Source organism: Nicotiana tabacum, chromosome 8, assembly GCF_000715075.1.
Source record: "Nicotiana tabacum cultivar K326 chromosome 8, ASM71507v2, whole genome shotgun sequence".
Lineage (NCBI taxonomy): Eukaryota > Viridiplantae > Streptophyta > Magnoliopsida > Solanales > Solanaceae > Nicotiana > Nicotiana tabacum.
The window spans coordinates 110,367,818-110,395,413 of NC_134087.1; the positions used below are offsets into that span (position 1 = coordinate 110,367,818).

Here is a 27,596-nt window from a genome sequence, read left to right on the forward strand (position 1 = left end):
TAAGCTGAAGTTTTTGAAAAAGCTTTCTAACATACTAGATAAATAATCAGATTGCCAACAATATCTAAATCATAAATTTTGGAAACAATAAACGTGAAAAAAATAGAATTGTCATTGTCTACTAACTTACGTACGTGAAAATATTCACAAATTATTGTCTACTAACTTACGTAATTATTTATAATTTATTTTTAAATAATTTGATAAACATATTTTTGGCAATCATCCCATTAACTGAAGTTTCATAGCAGCACCAACAACAGCAGAAGAAAGAAGAAGAAGAAAACGTAAGAGGAGAAGGAGGAGGAGGAGAAATGGAGCTGAAGTTGTTTAAAAGTGGGTACAAGTTAAAACCTTTTTTAAAAAATGGGTATAGGTTAAATGGGGGCGACCAAATAGGACGCCCCGTGCAATTTTTACGTCATGCATGCTTTACGGCTTACACCTTGAATTGTTTGCCTTATACACTTTAAAAGAAATTATGATTAAAAAGAAAACTCTTTTTAAGTACTTGACTATAATATTTATAACATGTTCTAAGAACTTGTTGATTTAGAATATTAATTTGTTCCTAAATTATTATGCGCCTTATGCCTAGAAGGCATAATTTTTATCTATTCCTACATTTTATACAAATGACGACCGATGAATTTGGGCCGCAAATGGAACGAAAAGTAACCAGAGCAGCTGGACCCAATGTCGTAGCACATTTGCGTGTTTTTGTATGGGCTTAACGAGATTGGTCCAGAAAGTTCTCGACATCTAGTTATCTACGTTCCGGAATATTTACTTGGGGCAGAAATATCAGTGCGGATAGAAGTATCGAGAAATAATGTTAGTATTCTGGGCCGGGCCTAAATGGGCCAAATGGGCCGGGCTTAACGGGCATGGACTCTGGCGGTCTCAGGCCTCACGGTCCCAGGCTTCGTGGGCTCAACGGGTGGAACCAGCCCGTGACGGGCCTAAGCCCATATGGTCCTGGGCTAAGCGGGCCGGGCTCGTGGGCTTAGCGGGCCTAACGGGCTTTTTATTTTCGGGATTTTTTTAAATTTTTTTGTTTAAGGCAATTTCTTGTAAACCATATCATGGCTATATAAAAAATATATATGTAATATATATGTAGAAATCTAATTATTAAAGTGCTTGACGAAAAAGTAAAATAACAAAACAATAGTAAAACTAAATTGTCATGCATAATAAATTAATAAGAAAGTACAACATGAAGCATAAATACGTCTAATAATTTTAAAATAACACAAATTGTTGAAAAATCTTAAAGACGAATTTGCGGATAAATACCATCAACACAATACGTTATATGTCTCCTTAAAATGCCTGTGGTACACCCTGAACGAAAATTTAAGACTCTTCCACAGTTCTTGCATTTTAATATTTGGCCTTCTTCATTTTCTTCAAGCACTTCATAGTAGTGCGAAACAAATAAGCGCACTCTTTCCGAACGAGGCATGATGTAACTTGAAAATTAAGATTGAGACTTGAAGTCTTGAAAATTGGAGATTGAGAGAAATTTAGATTGAGAAATGAGTATTGAGTATTGAAATGAAGAAGAGGGAGGGGGTATGTATAGTGTTAGAGAAGATTAGTTTTGTAAATTGAAAAAAAAAAACGGCTATTTGTGCAATATGGCCGTTGGTGGTCATTAGGGGTGGGGCCCTCATTTTGAATTTTGAAAAATCTTGTTTTGTAGTATATATAGTATACTAGTATAGTATACTATATATAGTATGTTATGTATATATATTTCCAAATATAATTTCTTATAATGTTTTGTAGTATATATATAGATTTTCTTGTAGTATATATTGTATGTTATGTATATATATTACCTTATATATTTTCTTGTAGTATATATTGTATGTTATGTATATATATTACCTTATATATTTTCTTGTAGTATATATTGTATGTTATGTATATATATTCCCTTATATATTTTCTTGTAGTATATATTGTATGTTATGTATATATATTCCCTTATATATTTTCTTGTAGCATATATTGTATGTTATGTAAATATATTATAGCTTATAAATAATTGCAAGTTAAAGACAAAAAAATATTGCAAAAAGATTCAAGGGCATGTCTTATAATTTTTATTACCAAAAATGGCATATCTTTCTTAGTCTTCCTCCCCCAATGGAATGAGCACAACAAGGTACTAATACCACCATTAAAAGGGAAAAAAACTAAAAGAAGATATGCCAAAGTACAAGTTACACCATAATCTACATTGTTTCTCTAACAAATTTCATAAATCCTTCAAGGTTCGGAGGAGGTTGCGTTGGTGGTGGTCAAAAAGAAGCTTGTTCATCACCACTTCCGGGCGAAGCAACATCCTCCGCAAGTTCCGCCATCATTTCTTCATAAGCTTCATCTATCGTCGGTTGTGATTCCGCAATTCCAAAGTTTCTTCTTTCCGAGCGGATCCAATCTCTGAACAGTACAGATTTTTCCAAGCTCTCCCTCATTGACGCTCTATGATCACCTATTTGAAGTCTTGCTTGACTGAAAGCTCTCTCAGATGCAACAATTGAAGCTTGAATAGATAAAATATCCCGAGCCATCCTTGCAAGAACCGGAAAATGTTTTTTCCTTGCCTTCCACCATTCCAAAAGATCAAAAGTGCCGTCTGGATTCTCCTTTGTAAGTCCCTGCGACAAATAAACTTGAAGCTCATTTAGATGTGAAGTTTCATCATAATTATCACCTTGAGAACCCCTGAACTCCGTCCAAGATTTAAGTGCTTTTAAGCCCGCAGCTCTTTTAGACGATTGTGAACTAGACGAAGTAGGGGTTGGAACATTTGGCCTAGCATGCTCTAAGGCAAGTTGATAATCATTATAAATTGTTTGGGCATTGATTTTAATTGAGGCTTTTGCATCTGCAAGTGTATCAAATTCCTCATTTGAAAGATCTAAAGCCTTATAAATATTTGAGTACCAAAAATGAGGACCTCCTAATTTCATTGTAGGATTTAACATTGCAGCAACACCATAAATAGGAGGGATAGGGAAAAAATATTTTTTAAACTTTTCTTTCATTTCATTTATAGCAAGTTGATAAATTTCTCCACCCTCCGAAAATTCAACAAACAAATCACATAGTGCTGCAATATAAACTAAACAGTTTGAAATAGTAGGATAATATTCCCCAGAAAATGAATTTGTAGTTGAAAATGTTCTAAAAAATCTATAAGAATTTTAACATTCGTCCAATCTTGAGTAGTAAGCATTTCATCATCATCCTCACCACCTACCCGAGCATTAAACGTTGCACTAATTGGGTTTCTATATTCATATGCAACTACTAAACTTTCGTACATACAATTCCATCTAGTCGGGCAAGCTTTAGGAACCTTTCTTTCTCTAAGGCCATATTCATCACATTTTTTAAAATATTCTCTAAGTCTACTTCTACGGTTTGAATAAAAAAGCCAATTAAGAGCCATTCTAACCTTTTCAATTTCTAAATTTAAAATTCGCATACCATCACCGACAATTAAATGATAAATATGACAAATACATCTAACATGGAATGTATTCCTAAATGCGGGATTTAGTGTTGTTGTAAGTATGCCTATAGCACTAGTGTTACTAGAAGCATTATCCATAGAAATTGACATTATTTTATCTCTAAAGCAAAAATATCTACAAATATCTGCAACAGTGTTAGCTATAAACTTACCTGTGTGACATGAATTAATTATTTTATACGCAATAATGCGTTTTTGCATTGTCCACTCCTCATCTATCCAATGACTTGTAACAGTTAGATAATCACAATCATTACCACTTCTACCAATATCAGTAGTAATAGAAATCCGATTAGTTATATGAGTAAATAAATACCGCAAATATTGTTCATATTCATGTTTATATTTATAAATATCGCTCTTAACTGTTGCGCGAGGCCAACCTTTATAAGTAGGATTAAAAACTCTTCTAATATAATGCACCCAATTAGGATTAGAAGGAAAAGAATAGGGTAAGCACATAACGGTAACCATCTTTGCTAATTCTTCACGATCTCTATTTGGATCGTAATATAAAATACCTCCGATCACAGTGTTAATTCCTGGTTGAACTAGATTTGAACTTGTACTAGGGCTATCCGCAAAATCTACACGTGTCCCCTCTAGATGCGCTTTCATTTGTAAATATCTAACTTTATCTCTAGGGTGTGTTTTTATGTGCATAGTCAAACTACCCGTGCCGCTATGGTCTCCAGTATATTTATGCGCCAGTAATTTCCCACATGTTTTACACTTAGCCTTATTTTGTTCTCTTACTTGAGTAAAAAAATTCCAAACTAATGATGTTTCTAGGCGTTTAGGAGGTTGTCTATTAAAACTAGGAGTTTCTACAGGTGGGTCGGGCGGTACATCAGTTGGGTTATTAAAAGGACTAGTAGGTGTATCATCTAAATTCGGTTGGGTTTCATCTTCATCCTCATTTTCCTCATCATTTTCAAAGATAGTTTGATTAGGATAAAGAGCATTCATAGTTTCATCATCTAAATTTTGACCTGGTGCAACATTATGGAAAATTAACTATCGGAAAATTGAAAACAGGGGTTATCACTATCAAGAATAATAGGAGCACCAGGACGTCTACCAGGTCTGGGTCGGGGAGCCGGGGGAAGGGTAGTAGGTTGGCCACTACTTTCACCAGTTTTAGCTTTACCCTTACCACCAAAAATATTTTTTAAAGAAAATGCCATATTAATTATAATTATACTAAATAAAACTAACAAAACTATAATATTAAAACTTAAGAGTTGGAACGCGTTTACCGAATTGCCGAACAACTTCTTGAAAATTGAAAATCGTTGAAGACTTGAATACTTCAATTCACCAACTTCACAATTTTTCACGAAATTTCAACAATAAAATAAGCAATTATAGTAGAGAGATTGAGAGAGATTGATGAATTGGTGAGTAAAAATGAAAGAATGAGGGGGTATTTATAGTTGAGAATTGGGAAAAAGTGTAATTATATAAAGTTTGGGGGCCAAATGGCTATTTTTGAAAGTTCCAAATGGTCAAAATTGCAGCCCAACGGCTACTTTTTAAATTTTTGACCGTTTTTTTTTTAAAAGTAGCCGTTAGTCCCGTTAGACCCGGTAAGACCGGCCCAGGCCTGCCAGCCGGTCCCGGGCTTAGCGGTCCCGGGCTCGTGGGCTATTTTATCATACCCGGCCCGCCCCGGCTTTTTGCACCATTAAGGACCGGCCCGCCAGGCCCGTTTAGCCTGTTAGGACCGCGAGCCCGGTCCCGCCATACAGCACTATCGAGAAAGCAGTAAACACTCCTCTACGACAGTATAAATACCTACACAGGTCCTCCCTGAACCAACAAACTTGAAACCTGAAACAAATTAAGAAAATTCTCAAAAAGCTCACTGAAAATGTCACTGATTTCAAGAATGTTCGGCGATCGACGAAGCAGCGTCTTCGATCCATTCTCAATTGACGTGTTTGATCCCTTCAGGGAATTGGGCTTTCCAGGTTCCAATTCACGGGAGACCTCTGCGTTCGCGAACATTCGAGTCGATTGGAAGGAAACTCCGGAGGCTCATGTATTCAAGGCAGATCTCCCGGGACTTAAGAAGGAAGAAGTGAGAGTGGAGATCGAAGAAGATAGGGTTCTTCAAATCAGCGGAGAGAGGAATGTGGAGAAAGAGGAAAAGAATGATACTTGGCACCGCGTGGAACGCAGCAGCGGGAAATTCATGAGAAGATTCAGGCTTCCGGAGAATGCTAAGATGGATCAAGTTAAGGCGGTGATGGAGAATGGAGTGCTCACTGTTACAGTTCCCAAGGAAGAGGTGAAGAAGCCTGATGTCAAGTCCATTGAGATCACCGGTTAGACGCTATATATATAAGTTTATATGTAAATGTAGCAAGTACTCTATGGATTGCCTATGGTAAGGTTTGTACTATTGAAGATATAGAGTTGTTCGTCTCATCCTGAGCCGTCTCCTTATTTGGCCTATTAACCGCTAATGTATTCCCCCCGTGTAATAACATTCCTGTTGTTCTACTATGCTTCTGTTCAAATCTTTTATCTTACTCTTTCCTTCCTTTTGCCTTTTTAGTATGCTTTATGCTGTTTAATCAGTTTCTCTTCGGGCCTTTGAGTGAGAGACGCTTTGGTACTCTCTGTTCTCATGTTCTGCATTTCTAGTTCTAAGATTCAAAAACAAAATTAACAAATAAGAGACACTAGGTTGTTCAAAACTTACTGAAGCTCATCGAATTTGCAGTCTGTACCACGACATAATATCAATCAGATCAACATTTCAATTGGTAATATGTAATATCAATCAGATCTTCAACATTTCAATTGGTAATATGTCAAACTAGGAGGGGCGGCTGATGGGTGGCTGATCCTTTTTGTTCTCCTGTTTGCGTTCTCAATATTTTATTTTCTTACAAATAAAAAAAATAATTAATAAGAGCGCAGAAGACTCGCCTGGAAGGGACAATGAATGTGCATTCTGAGGCAACTTACGGATGGTAAAACAGCCACTGAGATGGTATTATTGGGCAGCATTCATTTCAGGTCCTGGCCATTGAAACTACTGAGCACGTGACCAGTGTAAGAGTATTACACATGTATGAACCAAAAGTATGAAATAGATAATAAAAGAACCAGGTTTTTTAACCATTAAATTTAAATATAATATGTGTATCTTTTTATACAAAATGATTGATGTGTTTCATATATTGTTGTTGATGTGTATCTTTTTATACAAAATGATTCTTTTGCTCTTGTTTCATATATTGTCATTGTCATGCAAGCCTTAATTTCCTATAAGGATATGATCCTGATAGGAAGGTATGGAGGTAGATGATTAGGATAGTAGAGTAGGTAGTCTAGAATATTTATAATAGTAGTATTGGCACGCAATCTCGCTTTTTGTTGGTAATAGGTTTTTATGATTAACCGTTATTTTCTTTTATTGTTAATTACCTTACTATCTTGTTATTTTTATTCTGCTTTTATATGGCTTTTTCGTACTGTACCTTGTCTATATTTTAATTAACGTGGTGCTTATGCTTTTTTGAGCCGAAAGTCTATTGAAAGCAGTCTCTCTATCTTCATAAGGTAAGGGTAAGATCTGCATATACGCTACTCTCCTTAGACCGCACGGTGTGGGATAATACTGGGTATGTTGTTGTTGTCATCATCATACAAGCCAAGACATAAAACCAGCCCAGAAAGGTAACAGGGAATCATTTTCAACCAAACATTTGCTATATATCATATCAAGCTAAGATCGAAGAGACAAATGACAATACAAGGAAGACGGTTGTTATATTAAATAAAGGTAGCTTCTTCTCTAGTGAACGCCATTCATTCTGGCTGGTGACAATGCAATAAGTTCTCTAGAAATGCAGTATAGAAGACACAATAGAAGACGAGGGTCTAGCTCCCAATCATAATGAGGTCAGTTTCCAAGATGTCAATTTTTTTTCGCAATACCTCATAGCAAAATTTAAGAGCCAAATAAATGACATCAAGAACAGAACTACAAAGCAGCATGAGGCCCGAAGAAGAAATATTGTTGGAAGAGAGAAGATGCGATAGTACGTTACTCCAATGAGTTAATCAAGTCCTTAAAATTAAACACCAGCCAATCAGCTTTGGCTGCAACTGGTTCTCGTAGTTGAACTCCTCCATAGCAAATAAACAAGTCCGCACCACCTGGCATACGAGCCTGCAACAAAAATTTCAGAGAAATGCAAAAGCTGTCAAGAGATATATGATTCAGAGTCCGCAAACAATTCACAAAATAGTATAAACAAGAGCAAACACGTTTGACAGTGTTGCTTTCAACATTTTCAAACACAAAGTTTGCCCAAATAATTTGAGTTTTTGCTAACTCTGTTTGTTTGGGTTGTATTGCAATAGATAAATAACAACAATTTTTCCTGAAGATCTAATCTCAGTTTTTAAAATCTTTAAAAAATTCAAAAACTACTTTCTAGAGTTTCTGAGTTTTTGTAAGTTTTGAAAAACTGAGTTTGGAAATCTTTAAAAAAAATCACTAACTCCTTTTTTTGTCTTGGCGAAAACAAATCAAACTAACGAAGTTTGCAAAAAAAACTCAAAAAACTGAGTTTGCAGAGTTTGTTTTTGTAGATTTTCAAACAAAAGCTAGATATATCACTCCATCCATCACCCAATTTTTACCATTTGGGTGATTGGAGTTGGTGGTCAACAGGAGACGAGCGCATTGGTTACTTACCTCAAGATCAGTAGCACCATCACCAATCATCACTACTGATTTGTATCCACGAGCCTGAAGGATTACTTAGCTTTATGAGCAGTCTTTAAAAAGATGTCTTAAAATAAACAACTACATCACCAGTTGTTCCAACACCAACCTTTTTTATTTGTTGAACGGCAGTAGGTTTCCCACCACTCCTTGAAGTTGGCTCATTTTTATCGAACCCAGCAAATTCTCCATTACTCCCAAAGAGCATTTGATTGGCAAAAATATTTTCAAGTGGTATACCAAGGATTGATGCGACAGGCTTCAGGAAAGAGTTATGGTTAGAAAAATTAGAGATAATACACCACCTTGTGGGATCAACACAACTTTGAAAGAAAAAGAGACACATTTGATATGGAGATGGAATTATGACTGATCAAACTACAGTTACAAAAACACATTTTTTTCACCTAAATAACTGCACCAAATAATTTGGTAACTAGCAGAAAATTTTTGAAAGTCTAATTGGACACTATGGTAAACAGAATCAAGTGACCACTCAAATCTTTCATCATATTAAAGGTAGCCAACCAAAAAAAATCTTGTTTTCTGGTTTGCCCTGACCTCCCTTGTTCCAACTGCTGGAAAATTTTATTAGCATAACCTATTCATACATATGATAACATTTATACAAGAAGATGACCAGCCAATTTTAACTGTTCCCAGTAAAGCACTTTGCAAATTAAAACTTGGAAATTAGTAACAGCAGCGAAGAATAGAAAATTTATCCAGAATGATGCTTAAAACTCGCTTGGAAAGTTTGGAACTTCCTAATATTATAAGAAGTGCAAAATCACAACAACATATCTTTGATAGGTTTATATCAGGTGCAAGATGAACAAATAAAACTAACCATAAAATAAACATTTCAACAAAGGGAAATACATTGATCATTTGACGAAACCCGCCTGAGACCAGATAAACATCTTTCTTTTTATCCTTCAGTTTCTTGACCAATAGATCAATGCCAGGAGAAAGTCTGCACCAATCACAACCAAAAAAGATTCAGTAGCCTAAGCTTTATAAAGTAATCAATCAACTAGCTTCAAAGGGACACCAGACACTAGTTGATTTATTTGACATCAATGGATTAAGCAAGATTATTTTTGAGAAGATTTCAATAACCCAAGTGTTTAACCAAAAATAGGAATTTCGATCAAAGCTTTATTTTAGAAGAACTCGGGTTACTGATAATCAAAAAATAAAATGAATAAAGGAAATTGATTTTTATAATAATAAGATGAACAGAAGAAAGCAAAGTAACTCAGTATATTCTGATGATATTTCGTATCCTTACAAATGATCAGCCTTCTCATTTTATAGCTATTTCTAGGTAATACGTTTCGTTTCTACCATAATTGAGCCATTATTGTCTATGAATGACATTTAATGTAACGTTACAATTAGCAATCATATTTGATTCAATACAAATTCCTTAACATTTTCCGTATTTAATGTCCAATAATACGTATCTATACCTTATTTACTATCAGATTCATTCCCTTCCATCATAAAGAGGTTCAAGTACCTATCTTCCTTGCTTTTTCTCTGAACAACTGCCCGTGCCTATTGAAGCTCGTGTCTGTTGAAGCTCGTGCCTATTAAAGCTCGTGCCTTCTTTGATTATTTTTCATCACTTATTCTTCTTTGACTGGTCCACGTGTCATGACGTGTCATCTTATAATGAATTCCATATATAAACTTAATTTTTCCCAATACAGATAGTCCCCCCACTTGCCATTTATTCATCAATAGAATATTTGGGAAGTGGACCTCATTAAAGCGGGAATATTTGCCGCCATTAATTCTTCTCTGGAACTAATGCTTTATCTGTCTATTCCATTTAATGTCTATGACACGTGGCATTACCTGGTTGGCTCTGTAACCTTTCAGCGCCTTTTGAAGCTTTTTTACGACTTTACCGATTACGAAGCGACAGTTCTCATTATGACATTTCCATCATTGCGCCTTTTCCTTTGACGGTTGCTTCTAATTATAAATATAACTTTTTACCTTTGTCTTTTTCACAGAAGTTCAGAATATTCAATTCAAAGTTTCTTCTTCCTCGTACTATTATGTCTTCTTCAAATCCTAACCCTCGGAGAGTCCCCATTGTTGACAACCTTTCTCTTGCTCCTATTAGAAGTAGGAGAGGAGGAAGGCTTCGTAGCTTAGGGTCTTCTTCATCACAAGTTCCCCCTGTTCCTTCATCGAGTGCTACTCCTCCATCTAGAACCAGAGGTTCTCTTTCTCAAAGGTCTTCATCTAGAGGTAAAGAACCCACTAAACCTCTTCGTGAACCTTTAGTGGATGAAATAGTTCCTGCGGAACTATTCTTTTACAATGATAGAGAATCCCTTAGAAATCAATTGTCTTCATTAGATCATGCTGATATCTACCCGACTCAAATCACTGAAGGTCTGATTTCAATAGTTCGTAGAGATTGCCATTGGAGTCATGACTTTCCCATTATAATCCCTAATGTGAATCAAAGAATCACCTACTTAACTGGGTTTTCTTTTGTTTACACTTACCCTTTCACGTTGGGTTTTAAGCCTGCTATTGACCCTGTTATACTTGAATTCTGTCGTTTTTTCGACGTTTGCTTAGGACAAATTGGCCCTATTGTGTGGAGGGTTGTTGCCTGTTTGAGGTGCTTGACCAACGTGGCTGGCGTGCTTTTTACTTTCTCTCATTTAATCTACCTCTATTCTCCCAAGCTCTTTCGCCAAGGAATCTTTACTTTAGTAGCAAGAAGTAAAAGAGTTCTGGTCAACCCAGAAGATGATAAAGATCGTGGCTGGTACGCCAGATTAGTTGCTGTCCCCACTGTTGGTTTAGTGGGTGAAGTAAATGTTCCCTTTCCCGAGAAGTGGAATTTTGCACGTGAGTTTTTTTTATAACTTTCTTGTACCTTTTTTTTAATTATGATGATCACCATTTTAATTTCCTTCCTTTTCTTTTTAGCAACCATGGGAATTATTGATGAGATTCCCAATTTCCGTGGTTGGGTAGAAAAGTTATTACGTACCACTCTGATGGACGGTAGGTCTTGGAAAAATCTCTCTCATCGATTTGGCTGGAAAGTGAAAACTCACGGTAAGAGCTTTTTTTCCCTTTTCCTACCTTATTGTTTTCTTCAAAAATTATTTTGATCCTTCTTTTTGTCAGGATTTCCCATTCGAGGAGTAAGTGCTGCGGCCGTCACAGCTTTCAGAATTTCTTTAGATAGGGCCCAAGAGATAATTTTGGGTTCTTAATCAAAAAGGAAGGCTACAGTCGACCAAGACTCTGGGGAGGAAGAAGAACAAGACGGGGGTTCTCTGATAAAAAAGGCCAAGGTCTAGAAGAAGAATTATTTCAGATGATGAAGCATCTCCCCCTCATTCTATTTCTTCCACCGAGCCTGTTGAAGCTTCGTTGGTGATTTCTGATGATGATACTCCCGCTGTTGCTCATGATTCTATTGAACAGCTTTTTGCCCGCGGGTTTGGTAGTGAAAGTTTAGGGCCAATTTCTGATGAAGCACCTCTTGTTTCTTTTTCTACACCCGTTCCTTTGATACCTCTTTACCAGTCGTGACTGTTACCGTTGTTGCTCCTCCCCAGGTTGTTTCGACCCCCCAGGCTGTTTTTACTCCTTCAACTATTCCTCCTTCAACTGTCCATTACACTGAGGTTGGTTCCTCAAGCAGAGGTGAAGCTTTGAGGCAAGTTACCATCGAAGTTCCTGCTGAGGGTAAACTTTTGAGGAAATTAGGTCAAGCTGACGTATGGTTTAAACCTTTGATTGGTCCAGTAGAGAGCTAAGCTTGATAGCCACAGTTTTTTGACCTTGATGAACCATATAGTACAATCTTCTTTAAAGGTAACCTTTTTCAAACTTTTCTCTGCCCTTTTTTCTATTTTTAGGGTTCTCACTTTTTCTTTCCTCTTTTTTTTTAAGATCAATCTAATTGGTACGGAGATGATGAAGAGGGTTTCCCTCTCAGAGCAATTAATGCACGATTACCAAGTGGAAGTGGACAATTGGAAGGAACAGTATGAAAGTTTTCAAATTGATATGGAGATATTAGGAGAAAGCAAATGTACCTTAGAGCAACAGGTAAGGGTTTTAACTTCAGCGTTGGCGGTTGAAAAAGCTTCCTCAAATCAAGCTGGTAAGGACAAGAATCTTCTCGAATCTTCTTTTTCCGAGCAACTTTCCAAGGCCAGTGAAGATATCAGAGAGTTAAAGGCTCTCTTAAGTGAGAAAGAAGTGTATGCCGGTGAACTCGTGCAGACTCTGACCCAAACTCAAAAAGACCTCCGGGAATCTTCCGATAAAGTTCGTTCCTTGGAAAGCTCACATGCTTCTCTTCAAACTTCTTATGATTCTGCCTTAGCTGACAATGAGATCTTAAAAATGAAATTGCTGACTGGGAATGAGATTACGAGATTCTTGAAGACAAAACCGCAATTGAAGTGAGTTGGGCATTTTTGAATACTCGCCATGATACCATTGTGGAAGCTAGCCAGGAGAATTTTAACTTGGAAGCTGAGTTAGCCAAAATCAAAGAGACTATTGAAAAGACTCAGCAGAGCCAAGACTTTCCTTCTCTCGTGGCTGAAGCTTCTGGAAATGTTGAAGATGATATGGGTATTCCAATTCCTTCAAGTCAAGTTGAGCCTGCTGCTGCCGATGACCCTGCTTTGGTTCCTTCTCCAACTCCTCAGTGACAAGTTAATAAAGTGTGACTCTTTTTTTTTCTTTTTTCTTTGGTGGAATATGGTTACAACCCTTGGTCCTTTTTGAGGGTTTTGAAAACACTAAGTCCCCAGACCTTTTTCAGGGCATTTTGTATAAGTAACTATTGGTTTATGACTAAGTTCATACTTAGTCTAAACTTTTTAATATTAAGAAGTTTTTGTAGTTACTTTTGAACTTATGTTTTGCTCATTCTTGCCTTTTATATTTGAAGGACTTTTTCAATAGTTTGCACTTTTTATTTTGCAAAATGCTTTTTTAACTCCATGAATGCTTAAATCAATCATGAATTTTATAAAAGAGAGCACTTTTATATTCGACGCTTAATGAAGAAGAAGTTTCAACTCCATAATGGTGTTAATATACGACAAAAGAAATAGGAATACACACGTTTCTTGAAATAACTTTGACAAGTTTTTATTTGAATTTTGCCAAGTTTTAAATAACACTTTACATGTATTTAAATAACTTCTATAACTTTTTCGTAACTGTTTTCCTTACAACATATTTCAAAAAATTTCAAAAATACAAGGTCTTTATTTATAACCCGTTTCAGTACATTGCCTTTAACCTAACTATGATAAGGTTTTGCTTTGGCCTTAGCTCGTGACTTTCTTGGACTTTCACTGGCCTTTGCTCTGTACTTAACTCATTCAATGAGTAAACTTTTCAGGCTTGAACTTTGATTATTTCTCAATCTTCTTTGCCTTCTTTATACATATGTATATGTATATTATATAGTCCCCCAAGTGTTTGAGCTTTGAAGTATGAAGTCTCGAGCACTTGATTACTCCTCTTGTTTGGTTCTCTTCCTGTAAAGGAATAAAACACACGGGACTCGGAGATACGATTATAGATGAAGACTGCTTAACCCGTATCAATTTCTATCAAAATAGGTGTAACCCTAGATCGGAAATTTTAATTTATTCCACGTGCCTTGCAGGTCGTGATTCATCATTTAGTACGGGCTAGCTTTTTGCCTATCATCTAAAACGTTAGTAAAATTTTAACAATTCAAAAATAGAATTTTAAAATGAGGATACCTGATCGTGGGTACTCTTTAAAAATAGTATCTCTTCAGGTGAACGGCATTCCAATGTGAAGGTAATATCTTGCCATCCATTGTTTCCAACTCGTATGCTCCTTTCCCCGCAATTCCATGAACCTTGTAGGGCCCTTCCCAGGTTGGACTTAATTTACCTGCATTGGCCGCCTTCGTGGATTGAAAAACTTTCTTGAGTACGAAGTCCCTAATCTTGAAGTATCTTAGTCGTGCTCGTCGATTGTAGTATCGTTCTATGACTTGCTTTTGTGATGTCATTCTTATTAGTGCAGCTTCCCTTTTTCCTTCAAGTAAATCAAGGTTTATGCGCATTTCTTCTTCATTCTTCTGACGCTTGCGTGTACCTCGTGCTTGGCTCGCCTATTTCAACTGGAATTAAAGCTTCAGCTCCATATACCAATGAGAACGGTGTTTCGCCCGTGCTTGTTTTTGTTGTTGTGCGGTACGCCCATAAAACACCAGGTAACAACTCTGGCCAATTACCTTTACATTCTTCCAATCGTTTCTTCAAATTGTTGACAATGACTTTATTTGTTGATTCTGCTTGTTCATTACCCACCGGATGATAAGGTGTGGATGTAATCCTCTTGATCTGCCAACTTTGAAAAAATTCTGTGATTTGTGCGCCTATGAATTGCGGGCCATTATCACACGATTTCCTTTGGTACCCCGAATCGACATATGATATTTCTCAAAATGAAATCTCTGACTTCTTTTCTCGCACCTGCTTAAATGCTCCTGCTTCTACCCATTTAGTGAAGTAGTCAGTGAGTACAAGCAAGAATTTTACCTGTCCTTTTGCTTGTGGTAGTGGACCCACGATATCCATCCCCCATTTCATAAAAGGCCACGATGCGATGACCAGATGTAGCAACTCTGCAGGTCTATGCATTTTATTACCGTATCTTTGGCATTTATCACATTTAGCCACAAAATTCTCGGCTTTCTCTTCCATTTTAGGCCAATAATAACCTGCTCTAATCATGGTTCTTACCAGTAATCTCCCTCCTGCGTGATTTCCACAATGCCCTTCGTGTATCTCTCTCATTACATATTCTGTTTGAGAAGGCCCGAGGCATCTTGCTAAGGGACCTCCGAACATTTTTCGATAAAGATTGTCTTGCTTTAAACAATATCGAGTAGCCTTTTTTCGAAGTGCGTGAGCTTTTTTCTTGTCTTCAAGGACGGTACCATACTGCAAAAAAATAACAATCTCGTTCCTCCAACCCCAGGTTAAGTTATTGAAATTTACCTCATTTTTGTCTGGATCGAGTACTGAATGAAACAAATGAATTACGGAGGCTTTTCATTGCTTGCCACGTCTGCTGCAGATGCGAGATTAGCTAGGGCATCTGCCTCGACATTTTCATCTCTTGGTATCTACATGACTTTCCAGGTTTGAAATTGCCTAATTAAATCCCGTACCTTCTCTAAGTAATGCTGCATTCGTGCCTCCCTGGCTGTATAAGTCCCCAGTATTTGGTTAACTACAGGCTGCGAATCGCTTTTGATTACAATTTGATTAATGCCGAGTTCACGTGCCAGTACTAAACTTGCAATCACAGCTTCATATTCTGCCTCATTGTTAGTTATAGAATGATATTTTATGGCTTGACGAATGGTTTCACCCGTAGGTGGTACCAAAACAATTCCTAAGCCTGCTCCCTTCACATTAGATGATCCATCAGTAAATAAGGTCCAAATTCCTAGATTAGACTCGTTGAACACCTATAATTCTTTTCTGCTTCTAATTGCATTCCTTGGCTGAAATCAGCCAAAAAATCTCTTAACATCTGAGATTTTATAGCGGTTCTAGGCTGGTATGTGATGTCATATTCACTTAATTCTATAGTCCATTTGGCTAACCTACCTGACAACTCATGCTTGTGTAATATATTGCGCAATAGATAAGCAGTTACTACATCAATAGGGTGGCATTGAAAATAAGGCCTTAGTTTTCTAGATGTCATGATTAATGCGAGTGCAAGCTTTTCTAATTAAGGATACCGCGTCTCCTCATCCAACAATGATTTGCTAACATAATAAATCGGAGACTGTTTACCTTGGTCTTCACGAACTAAAACAGCACTCACCGCTACTTCTGACACAGCCAGATAAATGAGTAATCTTTCCCCAACCTTCGGTTTTGCGAGCAACGGCGGATTCGACGGGTATATCTTCAAGTTTTTGAGTGCTTGTTGACACTCCTTAGTCCATTCGAACCGATCTTGCGTTTTAAGAGCTGAAAAGAATTTAAAACATTTTTCTGATGACTTGGAAATAAATCTCCCCAAGGTTGCAATTCTTCCTGTCAATCTCTGCACTTCGTTTTTACTTGTAAGCATGTCAGGAATTTCTTCAATGGCTTTAATCTACGCGGGATTTACTTCAATACCACGGTTAGAAACAAGAAAACCCAAAAACTTACCCGACGAAATGCTGAATGCACATTTCTCGGGATTTAGCTTCATATTGAATTTTCGTAAGATCTGAAATGTATCAGACAAGTGCGATATATGATCCCCTGAATGTTGAGTTTTAACGAGCATATCATCTATGTAGACCTCCATAGTTTTCCCTAAATGTTTTTGGAACATTTTAGTTACCAATCTTTGATACGTTGCACCAACGTTTTTGAGACCAAAGAGCATTACTTTATAACAGTAAGTCCCCCTGTCTGTTATAAATGAAGCTTTTTCTTCATCTAGGGGATCCATTTTGATCTGGTTGTACCCTCAATATGCATCTAAAAAGCTTAACAACTCATGCCCTGCAGTAGCATCAATCAGTTGATCTATATGTGGTAATGGAAAAGAATCTTTAGGATAAGCTTTGTTAAGGTATGTGTAATCTACACAAACTCGCCATTTGCCATTTTTTCGGTACTACAATAGTATTGGCTAACCAATTAGGATACTTTACCTCGCGGATAGACCCAATTTTTAATAGTTTTTGAACCTCATCTTGAATCACTTGAATTTTGAAAGTCCCCTGCTTTCTCTTCTTTTGTTTGATGGGTGGATATGATGGGTCTTCATTTAACTTGTGAGTCATTACTTCCGGTGGTATTCCTGTCATATCAGAGTGGGACCAGGCAAAACAATCCACGTTAGTTTTCAAAAATTCAATCAACTTACCTTTCATGTTGTGGCTTAGGTTAGCCCCAACATAGACTTTCCTTTCAGGCCATTGTGTAAATAACTCTACAGCCTCCAATTCTTCAATCGTTGTTTTGATATTTTCATTCTCTTCTGGTTCTTGAATGGAATTGGGCCTTGAGTCCACATCTGTTCGCCATTGTTCAGTTGAGGCTTGGGTTGTGGTATCCTCAACTGGATTCTGTAACTGCTATTTTTCTTCGTTTCTCGTATTTGAATCTGCTACGGAGTTGATGCTCCTGGATGTCTGTTGATCCCTACGGATTTGACGTATTCCCCATGGTGATGGAAATTTAATAACTTGATGTAAATTAGACGGAACGGTATCCATCTCGTGGATCCACGGTCTCCCGAGAATCATATTGTAAGCCATTTCCATCTCTACCACCTGAAATTTTGTATCTTTGACAACCCCTTCCGCGAATGTAGTAAGTGTTACCTCCCCTTTCGTCATAACGCTTGAATTGTCGAATCTTGGTACTAGTTTATTTTCTGCTAGCATATCGTTTAGTACACTTAACAGAATAATGTCCACGGAACTACCTCGATCAATCAAAACTCGTTTCACATTAGTATCATGTACAAGTAGAGATATTACCAGTTCATCGTTATGTGGAGTTAACACGTCATCCGCATCTGCATCATCAAATGTAATACTTTCTTCCTCCAACACATGTCGGATCCGCTTCCCGTGGGTGATTGTAACTTTAGAGACCTTATTAGCTACGGTATACGTCACGCCATTGATTTCCTCGCCCCCGCTTATAACATTGACGGTCCTTTTTGGAGAAGGAGGTTTAGGGGGATCCTGCCTATTCTTCATGTATGATTGCTTATCTTTATCACTAAATAATTCGTTGAGATACCCTTGCTTTAATAGATGGTCAACTTCACCTTGTAATAATCTACAATCTGCCGTTTTATGAGCATGATCGTTGTGAAATTCGCACCAGTGATCAGGATTACGCCTGTTTGGATTTGATCTCATTTCTTTTGGCCACCATACCTTATCTCCCATACCTCTTAATACCGCTACTAACTCTAAAGTGATGTCATTAAAATTATAACCACCAAATCTTGCCTTCAAGTTTCTATCATCTTCTCGAATTTCTCGTGTGTTTCGATCGTTTCCAAACCTTGATGATGAACCCGACTCTCTATTTCTCGATCTGTGATCGTACCTTGAATTATCCTACTTTGATCGTGAGTCTTTTCTTGTTGGGCCCATATATGGTTCGTATCTATTTTTACCGGACCTTTTTTCGGTTTCTGAATGTCTCGAACTTACCTTTTCCTCTTTCTGAGATCGAGAGATAGTGTCTTCTTCTATCCTTAGCTTCATGTTGTATCTGTTGTAAACATCATTCAGGTTGTTGCTGGAAATTCACGCAGACTTTCCTTGAGTCGTCTCGTGGCTTCTGAGCTTTTCTCATTCAAATTACTAGCAAAGGCCATAGCCGCCAAGTTATCAAGTACGCGTGGCAACATCATTCTTTCACGCTGTAACCTATCCACGAACTCTCTAAGCAGCTCTGAATCTCCTTGCTTGATTTTGAAAATATCTTCCATTCTTTTTTCAACTTTTTGAGCTCCCGAATGCGCTTTGATAAAAGAATCTGCAAGCTCAGCAAAAGAATTTATAGAATTTTTGGGTAAAAGGGAATACCATGTTAATGCTCCCTTGGTGAGTGTTTCACCGAATTTCTTGACCAACACTGATTCAATTTCTTGTTTGGTTAAATCGTTGCCTTTTACACCAGTTGTAAATGCAGTCACATGGTCTCGTGGATCGGTTGTGCCATCATACTTTGGAATATCAAGCATTTTGAACTTCTTCGGGATCGGCACCGGAGCAGCACTAGGCTTCCATTGTTGTTGTGTACTTATCCATGTCTATTCCTTTGATGACAAGCGGCACTTCAGGTATTTGCTCTAAGCGATCGCTTTGCTCCTTGAGCTGCTTCTACAAGATTAGAACTAAATTTTGTAAATCAGAATTAACTATGTTACCTGGTTCGCCATCGCAAGATTTGCTTGGAGTTCCACTAGTGCCTGAGTTAACGAGCCCAGAACGTGGGTTTTCCAAAGTATTCTGATTCAGAGTTTGTTGGTGGTGCAATTGGCAATTGGCTGGTAAAAGTTCGGAGAGAATTGCTGACTTGTTGAGCAATGAGATTTTTTAAGGCATCATCCAGTGCTTGTTCGTTTGCAACTCCAGCATTTTGATTTGCCTCGAATCCGTTTTGATATGCAATCCCATTATTTGTTTCAGAGCCATCTGGAGTTCATTCTCGTGACTGACGTTGTGAATCACGCGGTGAGGAAAGTGGTGTCCTATCACCCGCATCATTCTCCTGATGTTGAGGATCTTGTTGGTTGTTGTCGTTGTTATTCGACATGGTAAGTTTTTTGATGAAAGAATTGATTAAGAAAGTAAACGATTATCAGATTCCTGGTAACAAAACCAATTTGTTTAACCAAAAATAGGAATTTCGGTCAAAGCTTTATTTTAGAAGAACTCAGGTTACTGATAATCAAAAAATAAAATGAATAAAGGAAATTGATTTTTATAATAATAAGATGAACAAAAGAAAGCAAAGTAACTCAGTATATTCTAATGATATTTCGTATCCTTACAAATGGTCAGCCTTCTCCTTTTATAGCTATTTCTAGGTAATACATTTGTTTCTACCATAGTTGAGCTATTATTGTCTATGAATGGAATTTAATGACATTTAATGTAACGTTACAATCAGCAATCACATTTGATTCAATATAGATTCCTTAACGTTTTCCGTATTTAATGTCCAATAATACATATCTATACCTTATTTACTATCAAATTGATTCCCTTCCATCATAAAGAGGTTCAGTACTTATCTTCCTTGATTTTTCTCTGAACATCTGCCCGTACCTGTTGAAGCTTGTGCCTATTAAACCTCGTGCCTTCTTTGATTATTTTTCATTACTTATTTTTTTTGACTGGTCCACGTGTTATGACGTGTCATCTTATAATGAATTCCATATATAAACTTAATTTTTTCCAATACACCAAGCTGATTAAAAAAACAACCAACTAGCTTCAAAGAGACACCATAACAAAGTTGAATTGTTTGGCAACTTTAGGGATTGAAGGATTAGCCAGATTATCATATAGCATTTTGCTTAATACAAAAAGAAATTGTCTTTTCACTTGCAAAATTTATAAATTGTATGGGATTTCCTTTAGAATTGCTATCGATGAATTTATAGCTATGCCAATCAGGGAGACACGGTTTGCTGAGTGCACAGATACAAATGGTTCAATGGGAGCAAGAATTTTCAGGAACATATGGAATAGTGCGCCCTGTCAGTCCTCCAGGCCCCGGCGACCAAAGCCTCGATGAACGGCAGCAGTAACTATAACGGTCCAAAGGTAGCGATATTCCTTGTTGGGAAGTTTGACCCCCCTCTAATTTTTTTATTTTCTTTATTTGATTTGCGTTTTCTTGGGGACATAGATATACTGAAAGTCAATTACACAAAGCTGTATATCTTTGTTATTCACAAACTAACAGATGACTGAAGGAATACATATATGAAATTTGGAGGAACCAATTAACTGTAACCAATCAGGAAAACGAAGAATACACCCTGGAGCAAGTAAACCACACAACAGGAAAAGAAACATGCATTTGAAATTGTATTAAGTATATTAAATCTAGCTATTCTTGTGTGAAGAAACTAGTCGCTCAACCCGGCAAAGATGAGCTTCTAAATCCATTAAACTAGGCAAGTTAATATCAACACAGCTAGTTCTTTCCCCAGTTTTCTGCTTGCTGGGAATCAGATTTTGAGCTACACTATTAGTCTTGTTCCTGTCATGTGCATAGTCAGGGAATGTGTAACTTCTTTCTTCTGCAGTATTCTTCTCCATTGAATCAGGAGGCGCAATGTTGAAATCCATTGTTTGTGAAATCCCCATAGAAATATTCTTCTTCTCATTTACTTCTCACTGCATTTGGGTGGAAAACCAGGGGAACATCAAGGTAATTCTCCACTTTTACTTTCTTTTCCCCCATTAATATATTCTTCTTGTCATTTACCTCACCACATTTGGGAGGAAAACCAGGGGGATCATCAGGGTAATTCTCCATTTTTACTTTTTTTTTTAAGTTACAGTCAGTTGCTACTTTCACATGTTTTAACTTGGGAGCAAAAGCAGGAGGAGCATAAAGGCTAGAAAGCCATCTTGATCTTCTATTACTCCTTAGTCCATGCAACATTTCTTTGAATGCAACAGCTAGAAATAATACTTCTTTTCTCTACCATTTCAAATACCCACTGACATCTGATTTTGCCGAGGGTCTTCCAGAAACATCCTCTCTACTCCTTCGAGGTAGGGGTAAGGTCTGCGTACATACTACCCTCCCCAGACTCCACTTGTGGGATTTTACTGGGTTGTTGTTGTTGTTATTGTTGTTTTTGACATCTGATTCAGACAACCTAGATGGATAATATAGCCTTAAATCAGAATCAATGGGTCTGCTATAGTTGTATCAGGCAACTTGTGGACATGAACACGAACGAAGAATCAAAGCCATCTCTTATAGTTTTAGGGCAAAACTTTTATATAACAAAGGCTGAGCCCAGACCCAAGCTTATGTTATGGTCTATCTCTATCACAGGCTTATAATAAAAACTGGTTATGTCACTTTTCAACAATTTTATAATTGATGAAAGCTTAAGTGGCTCTTCTAGTCAAGCCATCTCTTTTCCTTTGTAATGCCATAGTGAAGAAAGAGCTGGCAGGGGCCACGGTCTCTCTTAAAATTTGCTAATCCTTGAAAGATCCTGAACGGTGGTTGAGTTTTTAATACTACTACCGCTGTTGTCTGAACTGTAAGACTTAACTCTTAGGATAATTAATAAAGAGGGCTAGAGCTCCCCGAGGTTAGGAAAGAACAACTAACCCCTGGTTTGTACTGGAGCTATTCCTTCTTCTTTGTAATTCTGCATCTTCTTGATGCCTCAACTAATGCAATTTGATTACTTCATAAAAAAGACTAGCATTTTAATCCTAATGTATTGATTGCTTTGGAGAACCTATCAACTGATAGTTTTTGTGTTAATTACAACATGTCTGTAATTAGTCAAGTTGCAGGAATAATGAATCCAGACAACTATAACATCTGAATTCTGAACATCAACACAAGAAAGGTTTTAAGAATTCAACGGGGAAAAAAAATTGACAACCGTGACCATATAGCATGCTCAGTAAAAGGTCTTTTCAAATAACTAAATTGGCAGATATGATCAAGGCCCCTAATTAAGGGGAATAGCAGATAGTAACACTCTATAGTCTATACCTATAAAGCAAATCTACTCCTTAAATGTAACTGTTCAATTTTCCATAAAAGGTGAAAATTCGAATGACTCAATATTTCGTTGTCTTGATGGTAAAAATAGTTCATAGAAATGGAAACCTTATGTACCATAGGTGATAAAAGGCACATTGTTACCGTGGAGGTCTCTTAAGAAAATCCTGGAGTTGGGACAATGAAGGGTTGATAAGCGACAGACGAGCTGCCAATGCATCTTCGAAAGGAACAGAGCCATTCATTGCCCTGTCAAAGACAAGATAAATGCGATATGATATCCTATAGCATTTAGTATTAGATTATAACCATTATCTCCTACATTTTAAAAAGGCAGCTAACCTAGCAGTCCATTCTGCTACAACCTTTCCAGCCCCACAAAATTCTGCAAATTCATCTATGCCCTCGTCTATGCACACAGTGCTATCCACATCAAAGCATACAACATTCGAATTTTGCCAAACATCAAGAACCTCTAACATAATTCAGAAAACCACCAGTTTGCTACATAGTCAAAATCCATTCCCTCCATAATAAAACTCAATCCATATTTCATTTTACTGATCATCAATCAATCAGCTTCGTCTCAATTCCAAACTAGTTGATGTAACGACCCGACTGGTCGTTTTGCCTTTTAGAACCCCGTTCCCTTAAATAAAACTTCTCGTGCTTGCTTTAACTAATTTACGACTTGCGGGGATGGTGGGTTCGGGATTTGGAAGAGTTTGGAGTGAAATATGCCCATTTGATTCCTTAGGATTTTCTTTAAAGTCTAAGTTTGACTTTGGTCAACATTTTGAGCAAACGGACCCGGATTCATGATTTGATGGTCCCGGAGGTTCCGTAGGAAAATATGAGACCTGGGCGTATGCCCGGAATCGAATTCCGAGGTTCCTAGCCCGAGTAATAAATTTTTATCATAAATTGTTGATCTGAAGTTTTAAAGATTTAAAGAAACTAATTAATGATTGATTCCATGGATATCAGGCTCGTATGTTGGTTCCGAAGTCCGGTACAGGTCCGATATATCATTTAAGACTTGCCCGCAAAATTTGGTGTCAATCCGAGTAGTTTTAGGGTGTTTCGGCTCGTTGGAGGAAAATTAAGAACTTGAAGTTCATAAGTTTGATTCATTTGGTTTTAGGGGGGTGACTCTTAGATTTAGCGTTGTTTCGGGCATTCCGAAGGTTCGAGTAGGTCCGTCTCGTGATTTCAGACTTGTCGGTATGTTTGAGCGGGGCCCAGGAGCCCCGAGCGTCAAACGGACGAGGCTCGAGTGAAGTTGAGAATTTGGAGAAGTGCTGAAGCATCTGTTTCTGTCATAACCGCACCTGCGGTTGGTCGACCGCAGGTGCGAGACTGCAGAAGCGGTTGTACTTCGCAGATGCGGCTTCAAGACCGCAAAAGCGATAACAACCTTTTTAGCCAATTCGGTAGATGCGGTCTCCTCTCGCAGATGAGGTCCCCTGACCGCAGATGCGGAAACTGCTGAAGCAGTGAGCTTCATTTAAGTCGAGCTCCAGCCATTTTTGACCATTTGGCACTCGGGTATTGAGCGATTTTGGAGCTCTTGAGAAGGGATTTCCACATAGCATCGTGAGGTAAGTCCATCCCCCTTATTTTTAAGTTTAACACTCGAGTTTTGGGTAGATTAACACCTAAAGATTTGGAGAAATCAAGGGGTTAGATCTAGACCTAGGGTTTTAATAAAACTTAGATTCTACCACGAAATTGGTTATGAAATGAATTAGAAATCGTATATTATTGATCCTTAGGTTATAGAGAACAACTTTCTTCGGAAAATTTAGAAATCTGGGCACGTGGGCTCGGGGTTGGATTTTAGGAAACTTGTATTAATGGTTGCGAAATGGCTTAAATAGCTAGAATTCGATCTTGTGAGCTTATATTGACTAGTTCCTACCTCATTTAACTAGTTTTGAATCGTTCGGCTCCGAATTGAGGGTTTGGGCTCGTTCGTGGTGTTGGAAGTGCACTTTGGAGCGAGGCGAGTCTCCTTTCTAACCTTGTAAAAGGGAATTATCCCCATAGGTGTAATAATTGAGTAATTTGCTGCTAAATGCGGGGGCTACGTACGCACTAGGTGACGAGAGTCCGTGCGTAGCTACTATTATGTTAATTGTCCGGGTAGTCTAGGACCTATATCATGTTATATTTGTGAATGTCTCTATATTTTCTTGCTAATGTGATCACTTAGGGCTTGCTAGAGACTTGAAAAGGAATATAAGCGAATGTATACACTTGTTGGACACTTGTATGAATTTACTTGGAATTAAATGCGCATTCATGAGTTTTCTTGATATTAATTGATATTTGTGGATCGGGCCGATCGCCTCGGTAGAAATAGATGCATCTATGGTTCGCGTCATTCGACCTTCTGGCAGTGCACTGTTTATTTTCTGTTGGATCGGGCCGTCGACCTCGACATAGTGTGCGCATGATATCTATGTGAAATCTTATCCATTACTTGACCGACTAAATATTTGAAATGTAAATGGCTAATTGTAAAATTGTTAAGAACATGACATATTACCTCTTGCTGCAAACTGTTGATTATTTGTGACTTCCATGCTTAATGTAACACTTCATTGTATTATTTGACCTTAGTAAGTATCAAGTCGACCTCTCGTCTCTACTTCTTCGAGATTAGACGGTATACTTACGGGGTACATATTGTTTATGTACTCATACTACACTTTTGTACTTAATTGTACAGGATCTGAGGCATGTTTTATTTGGCTATCAGACTGGTGCGCGCCCCTGATTCATGGACCGAGACTTCCACGGTGAGCTGCTCCCTTCCTGTGCCGTTCAGCAGCTTGATGGGGTCTTTCTTTACTTTTGCTGTCTATTCTATCCCGGACAGTAGGATAGTATTATTCTTTTGTACATTCTACTAGTTGCCCACTACTTGTAACACCAGGTCTTGGCACACACATTAGTAGACAGTTCTTTTGGGTTGTATAATTATCATTAAATATTGCTTATCATCACCTGTTTTAATTGCAAATTAAGAAATGTTGTAACCGATTTGGGTAAGTAAAATAAGAATTTACTAATACTTCCGCGTTGGCTTGCCTGACAACGATGTTGGGCGCCATCACGACCCTTGGTGGATTTTGGGTCATGACAACATGGTATCAAAGCACTAGGTCCGCGTAAGTCTCACAAGTCATGGGCAAACCTAATAGAGTCTTGCGGATCGGTACAGAGACGTCTGTATTTATCTTCGAGAGGCTATAGGGTGTTAGGAAAAACTACTCTTTATTTATTTCCTATAGTGCAGTGGTTGGTATACTAAATTTCCCTCTTCTATTCTCTCACAGATGGTGAGGACACGCATGGCTGATGTTCCAGACCCGGGAGGAGCTGCTCCCCTCGTTGCTAGAGGCCGAGGCAGAGGCCGGGGGAGGGCACCGACCCGAGGTAAGGGACGAGGGCGTCCCAAAGTTATCCCAATGGTACCACCAGCAGATCCCACGGGAGATCCTATCATCGAGGAGCAGGACGAGGTGCCCACAGCTGAGCCTACCCCGGCATACTTTATGGTAGCACCGGGATTCCAGGAGGCCATGGGCCGTATAATGCGGTTCATGGATTCTATGACTCGGGCTGGTTTATTTCCAGCAGATCCAGCTAGATCCAGCTACATCACAGGTAGGAGGGGCAGCACAGACCCCTACTGCTCAGGCTCCTAGACATGCAGCTGCAGTGTATCAGACTCCGGGTGCACTACCCGCAGATGGGGCTCCGCCAGTTGCTGTAGTGGCACCCTAGCCCAGACCAGTTGTGGATGGCGATCTGAAGAAGTTATTGGATAGATGGACTAGGCTTCACCTTCCGGTCTTCGGGGGCGAGCGTCATGAGGATGCCCGGGACTTCATAGATAGGTGCAGGGCCAGACTGCACAACATGAGGATATTGGAGTCGCATGGAGTTGACTTCACTACTTTTCAGCTTGAGGGCAAGGCCCGTAGATGGTGGCAGTCCTATGTTCTAGGCAGGCCAGCAAGTTCTCCTCCCCTCACTTGGGGTCAGTTTGCACAGTTGTTCTTGGATTGGTACATTCCACCCTCTAAGAGGGAAGAGCTACGGTATCAGTTTGAGCATCTTGAGCAGGGTCAGATGTCTGTGACCGATTATGAGGCGAGGTTTTCTGAGTTGTCTCGCCATGCACTCATGATACTTCCCACAGATGCAGAGAGAGTGTAGAGATTTGTTGCGGGGTTGCACCCCGGTATTCGATCTGGCATGGCCCGAGAGGTGGAGATGGGTACAGAGTATCAGCTAGTGGTAGAGATTGCTCGAAGGATTGAGGGATATCGCCAGAGGGGTAGAGAGCAGATGCAGCAAGATAAGAGGGCTAGATTCTCCGGAGAGTTCAGAGGTGCCCCGGCTAGGGCTATAGGTTAGTTTGGGAAGGGTCAGCCCAGCAGACCCCATATTCAACACCACCGCCTGCTCGGGGTGCTCTAGCGCGTCCTTATTTCAGCGCCATGCCAGAGAGCTCGTATCGCCCGCCAGCTATTCAGGGTTCCTCCAGGGGTTTCAGGTCCTCAGGGCTCTTCTGATTCTTATTTCAGTGCTATGCCGGAGAGTTCATATTGTCCACCGGCTATTCAGGCTTCTTCCAGTGGGTCTAGAGACCATCAGGGTCAGCTATCAGAACAGCAGGCCGCCGCACCGCGGGGTTGTTTCGAGTGCGGAGATCTTGGCCATATGAGGAGGTACTGCCCAGGCTTCTGGGCAAGGCAGTACAGTAGGGTCAGCAGCCTATGATTTCAGCACCGGCTGCCCCGCCACCTAGAGGTGAAGGGCAAACGGGTAGGGGTCGTCCTAGAGGTGGAGGCCAGGCAGGGAGAGGTCAGCCAGCTACTGCTTAGTCCAGTGGAGGCCAGCCAGCCGGCGCTCCAGCCAGATTCTATGCCCTTCCGGCTAGGCCAGATGCATTGGC

At 38.7% G+C, this 27,596-nt stretch overlaps 2 protein-coding genes across 2 annotated transcripts; one reads left to right on the top strand and one right to left on the bottom strand.

The window, feature by feature from the left end:
* Nucleotides 1-5,426: 5,426 nt before the first annotated feature.
* On the top strand, nt 5,427-5,888 carry LOC142163600 (17.6 kDa class I heat shock protein-like). Its single transcript, XM_075220877.1, has one exon. It carries the CDS (start codon nt 5,427-5,429, stop codon nt 5,886-5,888), a length of 462 nt encoding a protein of 153 aa, XP_075076978.1.
* Nucleotides 5,889-8,358: 2,470 nt separating this feature from the next.
* On the bottom strand, nt 8,359-23,106 carry LOC142163246 (phosphoserine phosphatase, chloroplastic-like). The gene is made up of 4 exons (XM_075220513.1): nt 22,967-23,106; nt 22,769-22,873; nt 9,186-9,279; nt 8,359-8,562 (listed from the first exon to the last, which is right to left on the bottom strand). Exons 1-4 carry the CDS (start codon nt 23,104-23,106, stop codon nt 8,359-8,361), a joined length of 543 nt encoding a protein of 180 aa, XP_075076614.1.
* Nucleotides 23,107-27,596: the final 4,490 nt, after the last annotated feature.

Bases quoted from the DNA above. Each gene is read 5' to 3' on its own strand.
- LOC142163246 (XM_075220513.1), bottom strand. From the start codon at position 23,106: ATGTTAGAGGTTCTTGATGTTTGGCAAAATTCGAATGTTGTATGCTTT. The intron at 9,280-22,768 runs GTAACAATGTGC...TGATTGGTGCAG, and splicing joins TTTCTTAAGAGACCTCCACG to ACTTTCTCCTGGCATTGATC. The intron at 8,563-9,185 runs GTATTTCCCTTT...TCTTTCCTGAAG, and splicing joins GGTTTCGTCAAATGATCAAT to CCTGTCGCATCAATCCTTGG.
- LOC142163600 (XM_075220877.1), top strand. From the start codon at position 5,427: ATGTCACTGATTTCAAGAATGTTCGGCGATCGACGAAGCAGCGTCTTC.